This window comes from Prunus mume, linkage group LG3 (genome assembly GCF_029339155.1).
Source record: "Prunus mume cultivar Tortuosa linkage group LG3, ASM2933915v1, whole genome shotgun sequence".
In the NCBI taxonomy this organism is placed as follows: domain Eukaryota; kingdom Viridiplantae; phylum Streptophyta; class Magnoliopsida; order Rosales; family Rosaceae; genus Prunus; species Prunus mume.
In genome coordinates this window covers 5,157,775-5,179,334 of record NC_142700.1, presented here as the reverse complement: position 1 = coordinate 5,179,334, position 21,560 = coordinate 5,157,775, and the positions used below count along the sequence as shown (strand labels likewise).

The 21,560-nt window shown below is 36.9% G+C and overlaps 4 protein-coding genes and 1 pseudogene across 6 annotated transcripts; 3 read left to right on the top strand and 2 right to left on the bottom strand.

Moving 5' to 3' along the window:
* Positions 1-1,775: 1,775 nt before the first annotated feature.
* Positions 1,776-2,860, bottom strand: LOC103325199 (cotton fiber protein). Its single transcript, XM_008227344.2, has one exon. It carries the CDS (start codon positions 2,746-2,748, stop codon positions 1,978-1,980), a length of 771 nt encoding a protein of 256 aa, XP_008225566.2. The 5' UTR covers positions 2,749-2,860; the 3' UTR covers positions 1,776-1,977.
* A 4,562-nt stretch (positions 2,861-7,422) lies between these two features.
* On the top strand, positions 7,423-10,471 carry LOC103325142 (uncharacterized; annotated as a pseudogene).
* Positions 10,472-11,463: 992 nt separating this feature from the next.
* Positions 11,464-13,383, top strand: LOC103325140 (uncharacterized). Its single transcript, XM_008227279.2, has one exon. The coding sequence runs from the start codon at positions 11,685-11,687 to the stop codon at positions 13,101-13,103; it is 1,419 nt and encodes a 472-aa protein (XP_008225501.2). The 5' UTR covers positions 11,464-11,684; the 3' UTR covers positions 13,104-13,383.
* Positions 13,384-14,829: 1,446 nt separating this feature from the next.
* Positions 14,830-18,483, top strand: GOX3 (Aldolase-type TIM barrel family protein). Of its 3 annotated transcripts, XM_089048303.1 has the most exons (13): positions 14,861-14,971; positions 15,621-15,698; positions 15,808-15,981; positions 16,125-16,249; positions 16,420-16,466; positions 16,635-16,712; positions 16,863-16,987; positions 17,120-17,186; positions 17,291-17,353; positions 17,439-17,508; positions 17,618-17,718; positions 17,958-18,062; positions 18,175-18,483. In XM_089048303.1, the coding sequence occupies exons 3-13, from the start codon at positions 15,845-15,847 to the stop codon at positions 18,358-18,360; spliced, it is 1,104 nt and encodes a 367-aa protein (XP_088904429.1). In that variant the 5' UTR covers positions 14,861-14,971; positions 15,621-15,698; positions 15,808-15,844; the 3' UTR covers positions 18,361-18,483. The 3 variants fall into 3 exon arrangements, with proteins under 3 accessions (XP_008225499.2, XP_088904429.1, XP_016648659.2); XM_008227277.2 differs by lacking the exon at positions 15,621-15,698 and having other exon boundaries at positions 14,830-14,971; XM_016793173.2 differs by lacking the exons at positions 14,861-14,971; positions 15,621-15,698 and having other exon boundaries at positions 15,870-15,985.
* A 1,965-nt stretch (positions 18,484-20,448) lies between these two features.
* Positions 20,449-21,560, bottom strand: JAZ8 (jasmonate-zim-domain protein 8). The gene is made up of 2 exons (XM_008227276.2): positions 21,331-21,560; positions 20,449-20,879 (listed from the first exon to the last, which is right to left on the bottom strand). The coding sequence occupies exons 1-2, from the start codon at positions 21,496-21,498 to the stop codon at positions 20,673-20,675; spliced, it is 375 nt and encodes a 124-aa protein (XP_008225498.2). The 5' UTR covers positions 21,499-21,560; the 3' UTR covers positions 20,449-20,672.

Genomic DNA, 21,560 nt, shown 5'->3' with positions numbered 1-21,560 from the left:
GTTGTTAGTACAAAAAACAGTGTCAAAACGGTTTGGTAAATTTTAATATAAAATTGTTGTAACTATGAATAATGACTAAAATAAACATGATGTTAAAAGTGTTATGTACTAATCATGTAGTGATAGTGGTAATGATGGAGTGGAGGTGGTAGTGCTGATGAAGGTGGAGTTGGTTGTTATGGTGGTGGTCAGTGGCGGAGCCAAGATTTCACATTAGAGGGGGCCTTTTACAAAAAATTTAAAAATAATTCGAATAGGAGTCCTCAAGCGCTAAACAGGTTAATAAGTTAATAATATCATTTCATACTGATTAATAATTTATCCATTTATTACAATCATAATTGTCCTGAATTTCATATTTTAACATGGTTGAATATTAATCTCATCATCTACACTATTAAAGACTCAAAATTTAATAATTTATACTTCAACAGAAAGAAGAAATACAAAAAATGTTCATAAATTCCAATATTAAGATACCCTACTTAGACATGTAAAATAGGGGAAGGGGAATTCACAAAGCTTAAATTAATCAAAAGAGGAACATAAGGAGAAGAAAAAAAAAAGTCTTTACTCCAAGGAGCAAACATATAAGTAAAAATATGAGAAAATAAAAAAAATGAGAGAGGCCTTGGGCCCACCCTGGTCCTTATGTGGCTCCACCACTAGTGGTGGTGGTGGTGGTGGTAGTGGCAACATGGTGATGGTTGTGAAGGTGGTGGTGGATGTGGAGGTTTTGGAGGAGGAGGTGGTTGTGGTGGTGGAGGTGGAGGTGGAGGTGGAGGAGGTGGTGGTGGAGGAGGTGGTGGTGGTGGAGGAGGATGGGAGGAGAAGGATGTGGTGGTGGTTGTAGGTGGTGGTGGAGGTGTGGTGGAGGATGAGGAGGAGAAGGATGTGGTGGTGGTTGTAGTGGTGGTGGTGGTGCAAGTGGTGGAGTTGGATGTGGAAGTGGAGGTGATGTCATTTTTTAAAATGAATGATGGTATTTAGGAATTAAAAAATTCATTAAAGGTTCATCTCTGCTTCTTTGAAAGCACTTTGAAAAGCAACTCAGAGCTTTTTAAAAGTCACTGCTTTTAAAATAATCGGGATATTTTATTTTTACCAAACACCTTAAATTACTTAACTTTAAAGTTAAGCAAGTTTTTGGCCAAAAAAAGCAATCCAAACGGGACCTTAGAAGATTTGGGCATTAGGCTACGTGTCAATTCCTTCCATGGTGGTGAATCTATAAAATGTATTTTTTTTAAAGGATACTTATTTGAAGCTTCTTTTTGGTTTGTGCTTGTTTGTGGTTTAACGTAGCTTTAGGCCTTCGTCCAAAAAAAAAAGGTAGCTATAGGTCTTTATAGATTTTGATTGATTTGTCGACCAAAGTTCAAAATTTTATATTTACAATTATCACCCGTGTTTGTGGCTTGTCTTCAATTATCTTATATATATATGTTTACTTATATTACGGTAATCAAAAAAGCTAAATGAAAATTACATCAGAGAAAAGGTCGTTCTCTATGGATTATGAAAGAATTGTGGAAGATTGCAAAAGGAAGAGACCCCACTAAAATCACATCACTGATATGGGGTTTGATGGTGAGTTTCTGTTCCATTCAATTTTAGCCTAGAACTCATATTCTGGCAGCTTATTGAGACTTTCATGCAACGGCGATATTAATTTATGTTATTTTCAATTAATAGTGCAATAATATGCAGGATAACTTGTTCACGTATCAATGCAATATATACTAGGGATAACAAAACAGTATTTACCTAATTAATTAAAATGCATCAAGAAGATAATATATTTAGAAGAAAAAGGAGATTTCAGAATAAAATACACATTCATGCATACAAAAATTATTCATACTAAACATGAAGTCCAGAGTATTTACAAAATTATTTGAGAGCTGAAATAAAAACACAAAATTTTTGGAAGATGAACTCTCTTTCATATTCCATATATGCATGGAACATTAACTTCTAGACTTGGTGGGAGTCTGTAGCTGCTGATTGAAGCCTAATCTGCTTGTTAAACCTCTGAATAAATTCTTCAACTCTCCTGTTCAGTTCTTCATCTGACATGACCGAAAATTCATTGTCTTCAACAGTATTTGGCTCGTACTTCTTCTCATCCTCTGACCTCTTCAAAATATCCTTCTTCCTCTCATCGATCACAGCTCCCTTTGTCTTTGTTTTCTCAGACTTACTTCGCTGGTAAGTTTTTGCTGCAACATTTTCTCTGGCGCAATCTTTGTTCTGGACATCGCCTTTCGACACGTGGACGACACTCTTTTCTTGGACAACTTCTTTATTTTGAGTGTCTGCCACTTCTTCATTCTTTGCTTTCATGTCGTCCACGTCCACCTCTGATTGCTTATTGGGACAGCTGCTTTTCTTGAAAGCTATTTCAGGGTATCGAGAAACAAATGAGGAAACACTTCGAGCTTGACGGTGGATCATGTACTCTTGGTAAAGATTCTGGTCTTGTATATTATCGTTGGAGGAAGAGAAGGCGCCATAGTCAGCTGCAATGATGAGGATGAGAGTGTTGGATATGGCAAACCAGAACTTGGTGTTGTGGAAGAGAGTGGAGAGAGAGAGGTTGAAGATGTAGAAGATGGAAATGTAAAAGCATATGGAGACGAAAAAGGCCAAGAAGGATACGCCCTTGGCTTTTACAGGGTAATATTCTTTGGGTTTGTAGGGTTTCATTGAATCTTGCACAAGATTTGTTGATGGTGGTTTGGCCATGTTATTATGTGGAAGAGAAGAGATGCAAGTGGAAGAAGGAGGACTTGAGATATTGCTTGTGGGGCGTAAAGAAGCATAGAAATGTGGGTTTTAAATTTGGTTGGTAGAAGAAGTTCCAAATGAAGGGGTTTTAAATACTTGTGAGATTTGGATATACTGCTGAATTAATAATTGAGCAATCACTTCAATTATTAGAGGTGTCACGGTGTCACCTTTATTTAATTATGTGATTTACCATGTATGCCCCTCATCACTTCGGCTTCAAGAAAGACCCAGAAACAACCATTTGGATAAATATCCTTAACTGAGAAGATTGGAAGCATTGAAAAGAAGTAATCGTAATTCTCGGTGCTTTTGCGACAGCTCAAAATCCAATTGCATAAAGAAAGTCAACCAGGCAAATAGCCAAAGCCATGTCTGCACAGGAAGACAGCACAATGACACATGGCACTTCTTCGTTTGATACTCTTGTTTTGCTGTTATTAAGCTGCTTAAGAGTACACGTTGGATGACACATGGCACTTCTTCGTTTGATAGTCTTGTTTTGCTGTTAGGATGACACATGGCACTTCTTCGTTTGATAGTCTTGTTTTGCTGTTATTAAGTTGCTTAAGACTACACGTTCGATTAAAATGGTGGGCAAAAATCCTCCTTCAAACTGCTCACCTAATTAATATTTCAGGATTAAGACGTTAATTTGACGGCGGATATCATCTTGTACACATAAGATTGTGACAACATGCACGCATGGATGGTACCCAGTCATTTGAGATTACAGGCCACATAATAAGACAGTAGGAACATCAAAATTATAGAGAAGCGACCAAAAGTCTGCAAGTCTGAACATTCATGATTCATGGTAGTTGGATATCGAAATCAAGAAAATGAAGTTAAGGTTACTCATCTTGTCGAAAAGTCGTCTCGTCTGCAAACCCTTTCTTATCCTAGCCATGCTAGGTTGGGTGTGGGGCCGCCCTAACACCTCAGCTTCTTAATAAATTACTTACTTGACAATTAATCATGATAATTGATTACCATACTGAAATTGTTGCGAGACATTTAGATGACTCGTACATAAGTACAATATAGTGTAAAAAATTTATTGTGGTTGTCCTTGTGACTTGCTTTGTATTTTAATTAAAATCTGGGGAACAATCACTCATGGGGACCCTGGTGTGTCACTTGCTGATTGGTTACTTCAACATCTCTCTCTTTCGTACTTGAATCGTGGATGATATTATTAACCAAGTAATCATATTTTATGTATGCAATTAGCCAGATTTTGTAGTAACGGGAGGAACACTCAAACAACAGAAGAGAAGACTAGTCAAGCATTCGAGCTGTAAACTCGCAACATAGACTTGAAAAAAAGAAAGATATTGAGACTGAAGGATGAAGCATCTGAGGTTTAAATATATATACTGCTTTGATCACGGAACAAAAAAGGTCATGATTTGCGATGCGTATGCGTATCTTTTGATGCTCTCTGTGATCAAACAAGTACGATTCGAGATCGAGAAGCTCAGGAAACTTAATTTTCATACATTTTCATCTTAAATTCTACTTAAATTACGACCAATATTAAATTGATTGAAATATGATCAACGATACCATGCATGCATACGTAGGGTTTACTTTGGTGGTTCTTCTTGTTGTTTTAAGGCAAAGAAAATCATTAATGTGGAGAGATGAATGGACTTAATTAGCTTAAGGTTACATAAGAATCCATATTTTCCTCCACAATCAACGAACTAATTAATTTTGTACAATGAATGATTATCGAATTTCAGTCTATAAACAAGACAAATATAGTAGATGACGTGGGCTTAGACAAGTAGACTAGAGTAGATGTGTTCCTCACTCTGCACCCAAATTCGAATCCCCTCGTCAATAGTTTAGATTAGATTAAAGTAAATTATCGCTTATATAAAAAATAAAAATAAAAATTTGTTGCGCTTATTATCTATTAAAAAAAGTAGAATATAGCTTGTATAATAATAAAAAAGACAATTGTATGAAGGGTGAATTGAATTTTCAAGAAATTGACTCTGATGGAGTTTTATATGTCATATGTCGATTGGCTGACGTTTATATGCTATAATGCTTTCAAATTCAATTCCACGTTTTCATTGCTTCTCTAACAGTGAAACGTTGGTTTAGTCAACAATCTATTTATTAATTTGCTTTCATTTTGAGATTTGAAGCATTGGCGGACCCATGAATTTTTGTAGCGGATGTGCAATTTTAAAAAACTAAATTTTTTTGTGTGGATTAAACATCTAAGACTTTTTATCTAGATTGAACATTTAAGACTTTTTATCTAGATTGACCTTAAATCCCTTCATTCATTTATATCATGCATGAAAAACTGTTTTATGTAAAAATATGGGCTAACGACAAAAGACACCCTGATGGTTTTGGGTCATTCTCAATATGGACTCTAGGGTTTCAATTTCATCAATTTACATTCAAATATTTTCAAATATGACCAATTTAAGCCTTCCATTAAGTTAACCGTTTGGTCAGACGTTAACTAATAACGTGTCAATTGTGGGACCCACCTACTAACCAATCCCAAAACATATATATATATATATAATGACAAAATAATATAAAATTAGAAAAAGAAAAAAAAACTTAAAAAATCTCAACCCCTTCTATGCCCAACAACCCAGCTCCTCCTCCCCTCGGTTCCCCATCCCCTCAACTCAGCCACCTCCACCATTGAGAAACATAGCAAGATGAAATCTCTGAATTCCTATGGATCATTGAAAACACAACCTGAGTCAAACATAGTAGATACTCATGAAGCTCTATTTGTACGATTAAACCAGCACCTACACCCACCAAGTCACACCAAACCACAACTCGATTCCATACAACCCTAGCAATAATCTCATCCCAACAAAATCACAGAGAACAAACAAAAATACAGAACCAGACATGGTGGCCCAACCCCTGCGATACAATCTGGAGAATCTCCCAACCCTTTCAATATTCTAATATAACTAGCCTCTCTGCATGTGCTTTCGCGCCTCTGCATGTGCTTTTGCTCCTACTAGAGTCTTTTTTTAAAAAAAATTTAAATTTATTTTAGAATTACAAAAAATAATGGGTAGTTGTGTTCCATAAAAATAGGAATCATTATCTGATTTTTCTTTTAATTTTAATTTTTTAAATATGAAAAAGTGTGAATTCACCATATTATCTTTATTTAATTAATTCTTAATGTTTGCATTAATCAAGGGCATTTTCTGGTATTTTGAATGTTTCACAATTCTCTGCCTTTTTCTTTATATATATAGATATAAACCCACAAAAAATTGGAAGAATAATAATTACCATGAGTGGCCACTAATTTGATAATTACTGAGCAAACCTCGGCGTCAACGTCGGGAAGGAAGCCACTTGATCAATATCTCGATGATGTGGCAATGTAGGTGAGCGAGGATTGAATCGACATCGCTTTGGGTGCAGAGCTTGTTGACGGAGAGATTGGGGTTCTGGCATTTCTGGGGTAGTGAAATGGTGTGCGGAGGTCCGAGGGACGAAGAGAGCTGGAGGGAGAGGGGGTGGGAGACGGAGGTTAGGAAGTAGGCTTCGAGATTGGATGGGGAACAGGGGGGCTAGGCAGGGAAGACGCTGAGTTTTTTTAAGTTTTTTTCTTTCTAATTATATATATATATTTTTTTGGGATTGGTCAGTAGGTGGGTCCCACAATTGACACATCATCAGTTAACATTTGACCAAACGGTCAACTTAACGGATGGCTTAAATTGGTCATATTTGAAAATATTGGGGTGTAAATTGATGAAATTGAAACCCTAGGATCCAGATTGAGAATGACCCCAAACCATCATGGTGTCTTTTGTCATTAGCCCTAAAAATATTGACTAAGTATGAAAAATGATTTTTCGAAATAATCATTTTCTCAAGATAATTTTTGGCGGCTTTTATTACTTACACATCAAATAAGAAAACTTGATTTTATGAGATTTTATTATGAACTATATATTGACTTAATGAGCCATCATTTTTAGCCTAAATCGTATTTTGCACTAAAATCGATTTTTCATATTTTGATTTGGTGTGAATTTGATTTTCTAGTATTTTTATTTGAATCCAAATTGGGAGTACTTCCTTATTTACATTATAAACTTAAGTAAATGTCTTTGTCCTTTTACTTTTATTTATTTTTATATTACTCAATTTATTAATAAATGTTAAAAATGAAAATAAGGTAATCTGTGCACCATTACCAGCTGAGCAAATTGGCAATTTGAAGCACCCACAATAATTTTTCCGGTGAGAGGAGGTGCACTGCACCTCCTTGCGCTTTAATAGGTCCGCCACTGATTTGAAGTGTCGGATTTGTTCACTGTTTGGGTTTCAAGCTTTAAGGGTATGTACTGTTAATGTGAGTTAACCTACTAAATCAAGGAGATTTATTTTCTAAGTTAATTAGGTGATTTACTTCATTATTTTATATATTTGACACATCCTTGTATAATTAGGAGATATTCTCCTAATTAGTTTTGGTATCTATTTCCTTGTAAATTACACTTGTAAGCTCCTATATATACCTCATTGTAGGAAAGAATAGAATCTTAAATTTTGCCGCATATTGTTCCACTTTTCTTGCTTTGATAATCTCGGGTTTAGGGTAACATCAAATCTTTTTCAGTGGTCATGCTGTATCTTGTTCGTGAGAATCTATTCCTCGGCAACATCGGTGATGCAGCAAAGGTTATTCGAAATGGCAGCAAAGAGATCACACATATTCTCTGTGCAATTCCCACAAAGGAAAGCAAGAAAGTCTATGATGGCGGGTCTCTTGGTGGATCAGCATCTGTTTGTGATGGGTCGAAAAGTTGTTTGCTTTCCGATAAGCTTTCTTACTCGTTAGAACGTGCAGGCAAGGATTTGAAGCTGGTGAGGATGGGGGTTCCGCTAAGAGATATGGACGATGAGAATTTATTGGATTATTTGGACGTGTGTGTGGATTTTATTGATGAGAGTAGAAAAAAGGGTTCCGTTTTGGTGCATTGCTTTGCTGGTGTTTCCAGAAGTGCATCTATCATTACAGCATATCTGATGAGAACAGAACATTTATCACAAGAAGATGCACTAGGATCCCTGAGGCAAAGCTGTGAGTTTGTTTGCCCCAATGATGGTTTTCTAGATCAGCTCAAAATGTACGAGGAAATGGGCTTCAAGGTTGATCGTGCCAGCTCCATATATAAGTCTTTTCGCCTGAAAGTATTATGTGAATCTTATCATTGTGGGGATAAAATAGATAGTTCCAAATTTGGGCAGATCCTGGGTTGCCTAGCGAAGTTGCCTCTGGAGTGAAAACAGCCCAAAATGGAGGAAAAACGTACACCAGATTCCATGCAAGAAATGCTGAAGAAGTGTTTGCATTGCAGGACAATGTTGTGGATCACATTCCAAGCTAATGATGGGATCAAGATTAATTAGTTATTTTACGAGATATTGTTATTTCTTATTTGGGTAGTTTAAGAATATATTTTATTATTTATGTGTGATTTTATAGATAATTAATGGATTAACTATACTTTAGTCCCTGGAGGTTTAGTGTCAGTATCGAAATGGGCCCCAAGGTTTCATTTAATCAATTTCGTACCCAACATTTGAAATATTACAATTTACACCATCCGTTGTTAAAGTCGACGTTAATCGATGACGCGTCGTGGGACCCACCTCATAACCAAACAGTAGTTAGAAAGAGACAAAACGAAGGGCAATTTCGGAAAAATAATAATAAAAACTCTTTAATTAAATTAGATTTTTAAAAACAGAAAAATATATATATATATATATTTCTCTCTCTCTCTCTCTCTCTCTCTCTCTCTCTCTCTCCTACGACTGTAAACCTCGTCCCCATTTTTCTAAAACAAAGAAAGGCTTAGAGACTCACCGCCGCCGCCACCGTGAACCATCAACCACGAGATCGAACCCATTTGAACCGCCGACCTACCATCGTCCCTGTCCCGACCGGTTTCCACCGTCGCCGACCACGGCTCGCCAAAACCGCAGAAAATTGGCCGGTTTTCGTTCGATTTTTCGAGATAGGTCGTGCACCGGGTGAGGTGTCGCGGTTTTGGACCAATTAGCAGCGGCAATCATCGTAAGGCGGTCCCGCTGAATCTCCGACAAGGTTATAGAGCTCGGGCGCCGAACTAGGTTTGGCCTTAACGGCTTGTTGCTCGGCTGGTGGGGTTGCTCGATCGAGTACTTGGCGACATGGTGACGCTTGAAATCGTATGCCCTGTTCCGTACACCTTCGTCATTGCAAATGTGCTCACTGATTGAGGACCCCAAATTAGGTTTTGGGATAGGAGGACTGAAGATGAGGTATGGTTTGAGGGAAAGTTAGGGTTTAGTGGAGTATAACAGGGAAACTTGCAAAATTTGGGATTTTTGAATTTTGGCTCTGATAAAGATCACGCTAGTAGTAGTACTGCTTGCTTCCGTTCCTCTCCAAAACCCTCCATTTATAATTTCTCGACAGTTATGTGAAGTGTGCGAGGGTGATGAAAGTGGGTAGAGGCGGCGGAGGCGGTGGAAGGTTGAGATTCTCGAGGTGAGGCGGCGGGGGAGGAAATGGCTCAGTGGTAGGGTCCAGAGGCCGATTGGCTTTGGAGGATTTCGAGCTCTTGGGTCTGTTGGATTTTCAAGTTCTGGGCGGAGAGAGGGAGGGAGATAGGAGGAGAGAGAGAGAGAGAGAGAGAGAGAGAGAGAGAGAGAGAGGGAGAGAGAAAGTAGGGTTTTTTTTTGTTTTAAAAAAATCTAATTTAATAATATTTTTAATGAGTTTTTTATTATTATTTTTTCCGAAATGGCCTTTCATTTCGTCTCTTTCTAACTACTATTTGGTTATGAGGTGGGTCCCATAATATCACGTCGCAGATTAACGTCTGACTTTAACGGTCAACGAATAGATGGTGTAAATTGGTAATATTTCGAAATGTTGGGTACGAAATTGATTAAAATGAAACATTGGGGCCCATTTCGATACTGACACTAAACCTCCAGGGACTAAAGTGTAGTTAATCCATAATTAATTTACTTTTGGACCATGTAACCTTGGTACTCAAGTCTTGTAAAACCTATAAATAAAGCATGTAATAGTTGTAAGGGAGTTTTGGTTGATAATTAATGAAATAGTTTATTTGTGGCATTGATTTGCTACGATATATGTAAGTTTGTACTAACCCTAGATTTCAGTACTCGTGTGTGTTATTAATGACCTATGTCTGGATCCCGATCCCCATCATAGGCGAGAGTAAGAAATTGTTTGAGTGGCGAAAATGAAAAGGTAGCAACTTGTGTGAGGATTCTGAATGTTCATCCATTTTTGTTGAGCCTCTAAGCTGGATGACAGCAGTTGAAGACGGAGAGCAGTGGAGTGCAAGTTGTCATGTGCACATTGTGAAGCTCACTTGGGTTACTTCAATTGGTCAATTGGTCAGGCATCCAATGCAGTTGTGGGAGTTGGATCACCCCCGCCTTCCAGCTTCATAGAAGCCAAGTGGACGTCAACATGTACACCTTTAATAAAATCATGTGGAGGACCAACACAAAAGAAAATTGGGAAGAATTATCCCAACCCGCACCCTGCATGCATGCATCCGCTTCTTGTGATGAATTGAAGCAACAATTCTGGCATTTTCAACGCATCAGCACCTGGCAGGGCTTTTGACTGCTTTCCCCCTTTCTAGAGAAGAACCCAAAAGTTCATGGAAAACGCAAATTTGTATAAATATGTAGGTGCACACTTATCTAGGGTTTGGCTTGCCTAACATGGGTGATTGATCAGCCTATTGAGGGTAGGTCGTCAAGTTTTATTGTGGCATCAAAATGACCCATCACTGGACACTGATCGCTTCTGCTGCAATTATAAAGTGGGAGGTTAAATAATTAGACTGTGGCTTGCATGAAACTAGAATTTCGAATTTAGCGTTTTGGTTTGTTTCATTTGGGTTCTCAAGCTCATTCAAAGAGCTACGTGAAATTAGGAGACATTTCAATTTTGTTGTATTATTTCATAGGAAGGGATGGTTCTTCATTCATTTCATTGATAGAAGTCTAACTAGAAAAAATTATATCTCTATAATTTTCTAATGTATAAATTATAATCCACCCACACGGGTTTTATTGATTCACATGTTATAAATGACATAGTTGCTAGTATACTAACAAACATATACATGTATTATAATATGAGTGGATTAGTTATAAATCGATCACTCACACCGAAAAATTAATCCAAATTTAAGTATCTTATTCAGCATACATCACTAAATATGTCTAATTAGAATCTTACCAAGAATGACAATACTTGTACAACACACACACATCGATTCCCACGCATGCAAATTCCCAATGCCAATGGTATAGGAGAGAAGAAGAGAGAGACATCAGTCACATGTGTCACCTGTGTATATCTGCAAAGCATGAAAGGCCATGATCTATCGGCTTCTTACTGAGACATGAGATAGAGATAGATTGATAGATGGCTAAGTCCCATCAATGTTTTACAAATCCTTCTTTGAAAATACCAATCGATCATGACCCTTCTGACATCTTCTTCTACTTCTAGTAACTGTTTTCTCTTCCTACATCGCACTCTTTTCCATGCAAAACTACCACTGTCAATCCCTGCCCCCTCCTCTGCACAATGTGGGAAGCAAAGGCGACAACTTTTTTTTATTTCACAGCAGCCTTGGCACTGGCAGGCACAGCCACTAAGATCATGACTCTGAATTGAGATAATTTGATGCCACACTTTACTTTCTGTCATCAATGCCATTGATCAAGAAAAAGAGTAAAGCAACAGTCTCTTGGTTGGTTCTAATTAAAGCCACATTCTCCTTTGCTTTCTCTTGTTCACTTGTGGGGTTTGCTCTCCTCTCATGGCTTCTTTCCCTCTTTTCTTTGTTGGGTTCCTTGTTTTGGCAGGTGAGGTAGTGTTAGGACAGCAAAGCTCAGATGGGTTTCAAATAGAGATGGGGAAGGAGGAGCTTTTGGGGCTTTTTGAAGTTTTGGGTGCCTTTCTAGGAGACTCCAGCTGGGCCCAAGAACACCCACAACCATGTGACGAGACTCCATGGCCTGGTGTTCAATGTGAGATTGGTGATGAAAACCCTCCAATGTTTCATGTCACAAAGATTCATATTGGCCCTGATATTCTAACCCCTGCTTGCAAATCCTCTGCTACCCTATCAGAGTCCCTGCTCAAACTACCTTACTTGAAAACACTTTCCATTTTCAATTGTTTTTTGACATCACCAGTCACTCTTTCTCCAACTCTTCTTGGTGCACTGTCTTCCTTGGAACACCTAGCCCTTGTGTCCAATCCAGCCCTCTCAGGAGAACTTCCCCCAAGTTTAGCCAAAATTTCCAACTTAAGGGTCCTGAGCCTGTCACAGAACAATCTACTAGGCAAGATCCCTGGGAACATTGGTGGGATGGTCAACTTAGAGCAACTTGACCTAAGTTACAACAATTTAAGTGGTCAAATACCAGTAGAAATTGGAGGGTTGAGGACTTTGAGCATTTTGGATTTAAGTTGGAATGTTCTAGAAGGTCAGGTGCCTGGCTCTGTTGGTCAGCTTCAGCTCATCCAGAAGATTGATTTAAGTTCAAATAGGTTTACAGGAAGCATGCCTCCAGATATAGGGAAGCTCAACAAGTTGGTGTTGGTTGATCTGAGCCATAACTTGATAAATGGGCCAATCCCTGAAACCATTTCAGGTTTGGAGCAATTACAGTACTTGGTAGCTGATAACAACCCAATCAACACAGAAATTCCTCAGTTTGTAGGGAAGCTCATGAAGCCCAAATCACTGAGCTTTTCAGGATGTGGTTTGACTGGTCCATTGCCCAACTCTCTATCTTCCTTGAAAAATCTCACTGCTCTTTCTCTGGATAACAATAGCCTTACTGGGACAGTTCCTCCATATTTAGGGACTCTTCCAAGTTTAAATCAGCTAAATTTGAGCAACAATCAGCTAAGTGGAGATCTATCACTTCCAGAGGAGTTCATTGAAAGGCTTGGGAAGAGGTTGGATGTAAGAGGAAATGATGGTCTATGTACAAGCAATCCACTTTACAAGAAGAAGAGCAGTTCTTCTAATGTGATAACCCCTCTTTGTTTGAATGCAAGTGGACCAAGAGATGGCAAAACCTTGGCTGGTGAACACCCAAATGAGTCTGACACAATGAAGCCATGTAGTCAGTACCCTCTTCAGAAAAGTTCAGGTTCTTCATGGTCATATGAAAAACTGAATTCATGTAGTTTTGTTGTATGTTTCTTGTATCTCATGCTGTAAACGACACTCTCCTTTTTTTTCCAATTGAAGGCAAGTTGAGGAACTTATTTTCTTTTGAATTTCATGAGTCCATTTGGATATTTGGCATCAACAGAATTCAACCAAGTTTTTGAGTTTAATGATTAGCATTACATTAGCAATGGTTTAAATATTGATCCTTTGGGAAAGTTTAAAGGAAAGCTGAGACACCAGAGACGTTTTCAACTTACAAGGTAATTTGAAGAATTTGAATAAGAACCAAGGTTTTGCAATGTAGGTTTGATGATCATAACATAATCAGTTGCTGAATTGGACTTGCAGTGTTGCAGTGTTGCAGTGTTTTATTTGTTAACCAAAAAAAGTTTCAGTCTTTAAGAGACTTTGGCTTTTAATGGAGTTCTGGTAGTGGTATCTAGTATCAAAAGCTGATGATCAGTCTTAACTCTCAGGTCTTCTCGATGAGTGTGTTGTCTATATTTTTACAGCCTTTTTACAAAGGAAGCAAAGGCGTGGGATCTAGCAATGAAGGGCCTGCATAGTAAAGACAAAGAAAGAGATTCTAGTTTCAAATATTTTTCTTTTTTAAATTAAAGAAATCACAAACATCAGTTGATTCATCAACAGATTGTTCATAAGAAGTGAGCTTCATCAATTTGCAATCAGAAACACAAGTTGCTGAAACCTGAAAGAGCAGTTTGAATTTTGTTCATGGCAATATTCAAATTAATTATTGTTATTTTTAAACTCTGTCCTATGATTTTCTTTCAAGCATGACTCTTAAAATTTCAGAAGGACGGATCATCTGAGAGACGGTCAATTGACAATTTCACTACTAAGAACATCGATATTGTTTTTAACTTAACAACTTACAAAGCCTCGTACGTATAAAATTTTATCACAAAAAACTTCGGTACTATTAGAAGTAAAACCATTTATTATAAGTTGTAACTTATTTCAAATTTTCGATGTACTACTTATATTCTTCATCAATGACATCATCCAAATGTTTAATACTGTCCAAAAGCATAGATTCCCTTACGCCTTGTGTCTTATATATAGCAAAGGCAACTTGCATGCATTGAATGAATAAATAAGAACAAGAGGAAAAGGAAACAAAATGATTCAGTACATGCACCTCATATGGGCCCACAAAAAAGGTAAAATTGGAAGTATTTAGAATGATTTTGAATTAAAGAATGTGAACTTCTAATTTACTAACCTTAAAAGATAATACCATTAACACAGTAACAGTCCTTGTCATGCATTAAGGAATTATGTATTTCCACATCAGTTTCCATCCAAAAGAATTTTAAAAATATAATATACATTTTTATTTTTTATTTTTGAGCATTCACATCAAGGATGAAGATTCACATGTTCATGTGACCTATGTACTTTCAGAGCAGGACAGCAGGATCATTCACATTCACATTCACATGTTCATGTCACCTATTTCTGATTTTAAAGAAGGAAAAAATTATGCTTGTGCTGTCTAAATTCTAATTATTATTTTGACTAATATATTACCCACAAAATTGTTTTTCCGTTGTGTACATATGGAACGAGCATGCAGCAATGATGGTCAACCAAATGGTCTCAGCAAAAGTCTCACATTTCCAAGAAACAGATTGGTTTCAATTTGCTCACCTTCAAAAACTAATCCAATCCAGTCACATTATTATTTTTCTTATCTGATGACGCTTACCTCTTTTGTCTTCACCCATCATTCTTTAATACTTTTCTCCAATCACTGTCTTTCTTTGTTTTTAGAATTGTATCAATATCACTGCGGGAGTTGTCGTTCTCTCTTTTTTCTCTGCATTCAAGGTTATCTCCAGCTCCTCTCTGTTTCTTTCCTTCATTCTCTCTAAGTGGAGGAAAGCCAAAAGGTGTGTTCTTTGCTTCACAATTCATGCAGCTTTCATCTTCTTGAATTTGTCCTTACACAATTTGATTCTGTGTTTAGATTAAATGATTGAATTTGGACATGGGTTTGATCAAAATCATGTATGGTACTGTGAAAATGAAGTCTTGTTTTCTTCCTGTTATATCAAATCGGATACATTTCTTTCTTTTTTGCTAATCAAATTGGCATTTTTTCCATTTCTTTCTTGTTTGAGTATTTTCTCTTTGTTATTTTCAATCCCATATTGTAATTTGTGTTTGCTTTTTGGGTTTATGATTAGATTTGTTCAAGCTTAATTCTGATATTATTAAGTGGGCCTAATTACACGTTTAATTTACATAAGTAGCCCATAACTCATGAGTTTGATCGTAAAAAATCAATTGAAGATGGCCAAATAATGTATTAAGAGAGTAGGGCTCACATACCCTGCAGTCAAAATCAAAGAAAGTTGGAAACTTGGAAACAGCTTTCGTGGTTGGACTCGTGTGAGACTTGAAAGCCCTTTACATGGTTTGTTTGTTGCCTTCCGCATGAGTTTTGCAGAAACACCCAAATGAAGATGCATCCAAGTGTGTATATCTCTAGGCCCAATTAGGCAGTAGGGCTGTTTTCTAATTCTCTTTTAGTACCAGGTTGCTTTTGCTGATTCATAGCTTCTTCTATTACTATGCACCTAGAACTTAGGATTGCGTTTTGGGCACACAAACCATGTAAGTCTTGATCAGAATTTTTATTCTCACTTATTTCACTGTCTCAATTAACATCACATAAGATTCACTTGATTTTCAAATTCCAATTACTTATTTGAATTTGTTTCAGATTAGTGAGAGGATAGCTTAAGCATATAGTTGCAGAGATGGAGATAACCAATGTTTCTGAGTATGAGGCAATTGCAAAGCAGAAATTGCCAAAGATGGTCTATGACTACTACGCATCTGGTGCAGAGGATCAGTGGACTCTCAAGGAGAACCAACATGCATTTTCCAGGATTTTGTAAGCTGTTCTCTTGCTAATTGATAATCATCTCAAAAAGTAGTTTTCTTTTTCTTGGTATTTTGGGCTACATTTCATTGTACTTTTCCATTGAATCTCTTTGCTCAAGTTGTACTTTTGCTGTTTTGTTTCTGATGGAATAGGTTTCGGCCTCGTATTCTTATAGATGTAAGTAAGATAGACTTGAGAACAACTGTGTTGGGTTTCAATATTTCAATGCCCATCATGATTGCTCCTACAGCCATGCAGAAGATGGCTCATCCTGAAGGTATAAGCCCCTTTTATTTGTACTTTTCTGTGACATACTTCTTTGTGTAAGTTGGATAAAAATATTTAAACAACAATTGGAATACATTCAAAGCTCTTTAAAGTTTTTATTTGTCAAGTTTTTCCTATTAAGCAGAGATGGCTAAATGTAATTTTGTAATTCTCAATCAGGAGAGTATGCAACGGCAAGAGCAACAGCCGCGGCTGACACAATTATGGTTTGGCTTGGCACCATATTGTTATATCATCTTATATTGAATTATGTTTTCCTATCACAATTTGTTTAAGTGTTGCCTTTGAGGTGCAAGCCAATTATGGATAGCTTTGTTCTGTGGCTTTCATAATAGCTGTGTCAGTAACTCATATATGCATATTGGTTGTTATAGACACTGTCTTCTTGGGCTACTTCCAGTGCCGAAGAGGTTGCATCAACAGGACCTGGCATTCGCTTTTTCCAACTCTATGTGAGTTTCAAATTCATCCCTCACTATTTTCTGTTACTTTCTTTCTTGTTCTTTCCTGTTTTGCTTTGGCTAAATTATATATTTCCTTTCAAGGTTCTCATTTGTTTTGTGTTGTTAACTCTATCCATGATTGTTGTGCTTCTTGATAAGGTGTACAAAGACAGGAGTGTGGTCACACAGCTTGTCAGAAGAGCTGAGAGGGCTGGTTTCAAGGCCATAGTTCTTACTGTGGACACTCCAAGGCTTGGGCGCAGGGAGGCTGATATCAAGAACAGGTGAGCATTCATTCAAGAATATTATTTGGAAATGAAAGAAAAACAGTTATTACAAAGATGTTAGGTTGTTTCAAAACGCAGCAGAATCATTAGGCTTTTATGTATCTTTTAAAAGTTCATTGTATGTAACAGATTTGTTTTGCCGCCACATTTGACATTGAAAAACTTTGAGGATTTGTTTCTCGGAAAGATGGATAAGGTGGGTGACTTATATGACTTTAGATATCAGACAAATAATTTACTGTATAGGTAACTTCATTTTTTATTATCCATTCCTTGACCATTTTGGTGATTAAATTCTAGACCAATGATTCTGGACTTGCATCATATGTTGCTGGACAAGTCGACCAGTCTCTCAGCTGGAAGGTAAAGATGGTTGCTTCAATATAAGATAATTCAAACAAGAAATCTGAATTAATAATTCAAATGATTCTCTTGGCCACATGCACAGGACGTAAAATGGCTTCAGACAATCACCAAATTACCAATTCTTGTAAAGGGTGTAATTACTGCTGAGGATGGTAAGTAACCATATCCCTGAGTCAACATTCCAATACAAAACTAACTTCCCTGCTTTATCTGTTATCGAAAATTTATTGCCAACTCACGATATATCTACTAACAATGCAGCACGACTAGCGGTACAATATGGAGCTGCAGGAATTGTCGTCTCCAATCATGGAGCTCGCCAGCTTGATTATGTCCCTGCAACTATTATGGTTTTGGAAGAGGTACATTCTTCATTCATAAATCTGATTTTATCGATTCATTTAACACTTATATTAGTGTCCTGAAGTTGTTGAATGACTTATAAATGTTACGGAGGAGTATTATCCTCTTCAACTTTTGCCATTCTAAATCCCAAGTAGTTCCCTTATATTTATTCTTTATTTTGCCCTTATTTGGAACACTTCTAGGACTATATCTTTGGTGTATTCTGAGATTATGACTTTGTTGAGATGGCTTATAGGTCGTCAAAGCTGCACAAGGCCGAATTCCTGTGTTTTTGGATGGTGGAGTGAGGAGAGGAACTGATGTTTTTAAGGCTCTGGCTCTTGGAGCATCTGGTGTATTTGTGAGTAAAACATATGTCACTTAAAATTTACATCAGAAATAGGAAACATTTTGTTGCCTGTCTATGATTTATATAGTAAAGCAATGAATTTGAAACAATGCCTATATTTCAGATTGGTAGACCAGTGGTGTTCTCATTAGCTGCTGATGGTGAGGCTGGTGTAAGGAAAGTACTTCAAATGCTTCGTGATGAGTTTGAGCTAACAATGGCGTTAAGTGGATGTCGTTCGCTGAAGGAGATCACCCGCGACCACATTGTGACTGAATGGGATCGTCCTCGGATTGCTCCCAGATTATAATTGCATTGAACTGTCAAAAAATTTCCTGTCTTGAACCCTCATGGTTCAGAAATTATATATTTGAGAACTCAACTTCTATATTGGGAATAAATGGTGTTCAATAAAGAGCTTTTACTTAGTTCACTTTAAGTGAAAATTGGCTTAACAGCCCTACACTAATTAATTTGTTGCAGACAAAACAGCTTAACAGCATCAGCACTAAAAGCCTCATGGCTAGTTCACCTCACTATCCCTCCCTACAGTAAAAAAAACATAGCTTCTTGCAAAGATTCTTAACCACAGTTCGGCAGAACATAAAAAAGAAACTCCCCTCCTGCTGCTGCACCAAACACAATTTTCTTGGACAGCCAGGCTAGGGAATAAGAAAAGATAAGAGTAGGTAGGAAGGCTGCTGAAAGGTTTTATATAAGTTTGTCATGAGTGGAGCCAAAATATTAGACCAGAAAGTTTTGGAAATTGAGGAAAGCATAAATGGGAGGTGGTGGAGAGAGCCAATTTCCAATTTGTTGTGTCATATCACCTCATTCTCATTAGCCGTTAACCACAAAAGATCAAGATCAATAAAGACATTTAAAACGTTTCATCGATCTCTTCAAAATCATGGGCAGAACAGCAAACTTGATTTGCACAAAAGTTTTCAACAATTTGACGTGAAATACAGTGACAAGAAATTGCAACCACTTTTGTTCTCTTGCTTTAAAGTTTTATCGGTCAAGAAAATTACAAACCCTTTTAAATTATGATGGTGGCATTTCCAGCTTCGTGATGCTAAATGATGGCATGTAACTGTAAGGCCGAACCCTTCCAATTTGTGTCCCACGAAGTGCAATTTTCCAAACGGAAGTTGGAAAAGCAGACAAGTGGTCCTCATATTTGAGTCGTAACTTAGCTATGAGTGAAAACATAAATATCTTTCCAGGAAATTGCCATGCAATTTCGCATGACAGACACCTATTTCCAATAATTATAGCTCCAACACCATTTTCCAATTTTCCTTGGCTTTAATTATAATTCAATTTAACCTTTATTGGTTAGTTTTATGTGAAAACCCAAAAGTCTCAATAAGTCTAAACACTTCACTAAGTCAAATAAAGGGGTTTGACCTTAAGTGGTTAGCAGTATTTTCTTATTTATTTGAGGTCTTGCATTCGAATCTCCACAGTTACAGTTAACTACATATGTATTTATATTATGATTAAATTAGCTGGTGGGAGGGTTTTTTTTTTCAATCTCTTTTTGCCCATTTGTTAGGTCAGAATGTCTAATACTTGAGTAATTGGCCACCTAAATATAGTGATATGAATTTCGTATAAAAACTCCAAGGCTACGTACCTAGCTAGATCAAATCTACTCCCGTCGCTCCCATTCTCTTGAATCAGAAATTAGTTCGAGAAGGCTATGAATACAGAAAGATCTCAATCAGAAATTAATTCTCTTGAATCATGTTAATTACTTTGGCTAAATTTACTTATTAGGAATGGGGGAAGTCATGAATTGAGGAATTTAGATAGGGAATCAAGGTATTGGAATCGAATCAACTACTCCCCCTAGTTGATCTCATTCCCGATTTTGAGGGTATTTAATTATGGATTTTAAGGTATAATCTACATAATTTTTTATTCCTTAAGTGTTAGTAAACGCGGAGAAGTCAAGATTTGAATCATTCCAATACCCATATATTAGTTCATACAAGAGAAGCATGAATTGGAATCATTCCAATACCCATTCCTGATAAATAAACATGTTGGTATAAGTTTTGCCCGAAATAAGTGGTCTATCATTCAAGCTATGTACACCTCCACTATTAACTTGCTAATTAATTTAGGCGATTTGAACCGCAATTTGTTGTGAGTGTTCGCTGACCAAGCTTAATTAGCATTGATAAAAGGAGATTGTTTATTGCATGCACAAATCATGAAGAATTTTCTGAGATCTGTTCATAGAAGTTCGTACTCATTTTTTTTGCCAAAATTTATGTAATTTTCATAGATCTGTTCATCTCATCATCCCCTTATAAAAATAAATATATTTAAAAAAAATCGTGTCATAATCCGATAGCAAAATAAAACCACATGTGACAAGAAGATCTTAAATCAATCAAGACATAATATATCATAAGGATTTTTTTGGCTTTAAATATATGGATGAACATGATTTGAAGCGATTATGTACAAGAAGGCTAATATATCATCATTTCATTAAGGATTCCTAGCTAGAAACTGTCTACAAATCTCCCTTATCGCCTCGATTAACAAACAAAAAAACAAAAAAATGCAACCAAATTTGCAATTAATCAATCGAAAATTGGGTTTCTAGTGATGGTATGGAGATGTTGCTTGAACCCTAAGCTTCCTCTTCTGCAAAAACCTCTGGAGTGATCTCTTCATAGACAAGCCAGCAACAGGGCTACACAGTGGAGACATCACAGTTGGTGAAGATAGTTCTGATCCACTTGGAGTAAATGGACTCTTTACCCTTTCCTCCATTTCTCTGTTTGCAAGAAAAAGGATGCTTCTAGCCTGCAAAACATTTCATTAGCATAATTAGTTGGAGGATTAATGAGAAACTTTCAAGTAATTCAACTTTTAAAATGTACTAATATTTAGGTAGGTCAAATCTGTGGGTTTTTTTTGGGTCAAAACCCAAGTACATGTCTATTTTCAATTTCTATGATTCTGATGATGAACAAAATATCTTCCGTGGAATTTTGAGTCAACACACGATATTGGCAGGCCACCCACTTGTCGGCATGAAGCAGCCACACATCTCTACAGTTCTTCATGCTTAACATATCTGCACAACTTGCTAAAAATAGCTAATATTTCATTTAATCTATACTTAATTTTCCTAACAGACGTGAATTAAGCCAGTTGATCCGTTTGCAAAAATTTGTCCGACCAACACGAAAACAAAAGAAAAGACAAAAAAAAAACAAGAAGAAAAACTCTTAACGCAGATGAGATGACATACCTGAAGCTCTGTAACATCACGAACGCACATCGCTCCATTATAAAAAATAGTCATCATCTGCTGCTGCTTTTGCTGCTGTTCTTCGTGTTGTTCTTGCTCTTGCTGTTTTTGATAGGTTTCATAAGAAGGATGAAGGAGCTGAAGCTCCAGGTTGCAGTTTCTCCTCATTCTGATTTCTTTATAAAAGATGATGAAGAAGATGGAGGAACGAGTGAGTCTTTAGTGTTATC

What these genes read in the sequence shown, in the direction of transcription:
- LOC103325199 (XM_008227344.2), bottom strand. Translation starts at nt 2,748, where the DNA reads ATGGCCAAACCACCATCAACAAATCTTGTGCAAGATTCAATGAAACCC.
- JAZ8 (XM_008227276.2), bottom strand. Translation starts at nt 21,498, where the DNA reads ATGAGGAGAAACTGCAACCTGGAGCTTCAGCTCCTTCATCCTTCTTAT. An exon ending in GTGATGTTACAGAGCTTCAG is followed by an intron (nt 20,880 to 21,330) that starts GTATGTCATCTC and finishes AATGTTTTGCAG; the next exon opens with GCTAGAAGCATCCTTTTTCT.
- GOX3 (XM_008227277.2), top strand. Translation starts at nt 15,845, where the DNA reads ATGGAGATAACCAATGTTTCTGAGTATGAGGCAATTGCAAAGCAGAAA. An exon ending in CCGCGGCTGACACAATTATG is followed by an intron (nt 16,467 to 16,634) that starts GTTTGGCTTGGC and finishes TGGTTGTTATAG; the next exon opens with ACACTGTCTTCTTGGGCTAC. An exon ending in CTATTATGGTTTTGGAAGAG is followed by an intron (nt 17,719 to 17,957) that starts GTACATTCTTCA and finishes GATGGCTTATAG; the next exon opens with GTCGTCAAAGCTGCACAAGG.
- LOC103325140 (XM_008227279.2), top strand. Translation starts at nt 11,685, where the DNA reads ATGGCTTCTTTCCCTCTTTTCTTTGTTGGGTTCCTTGTTTTGGCAGGT.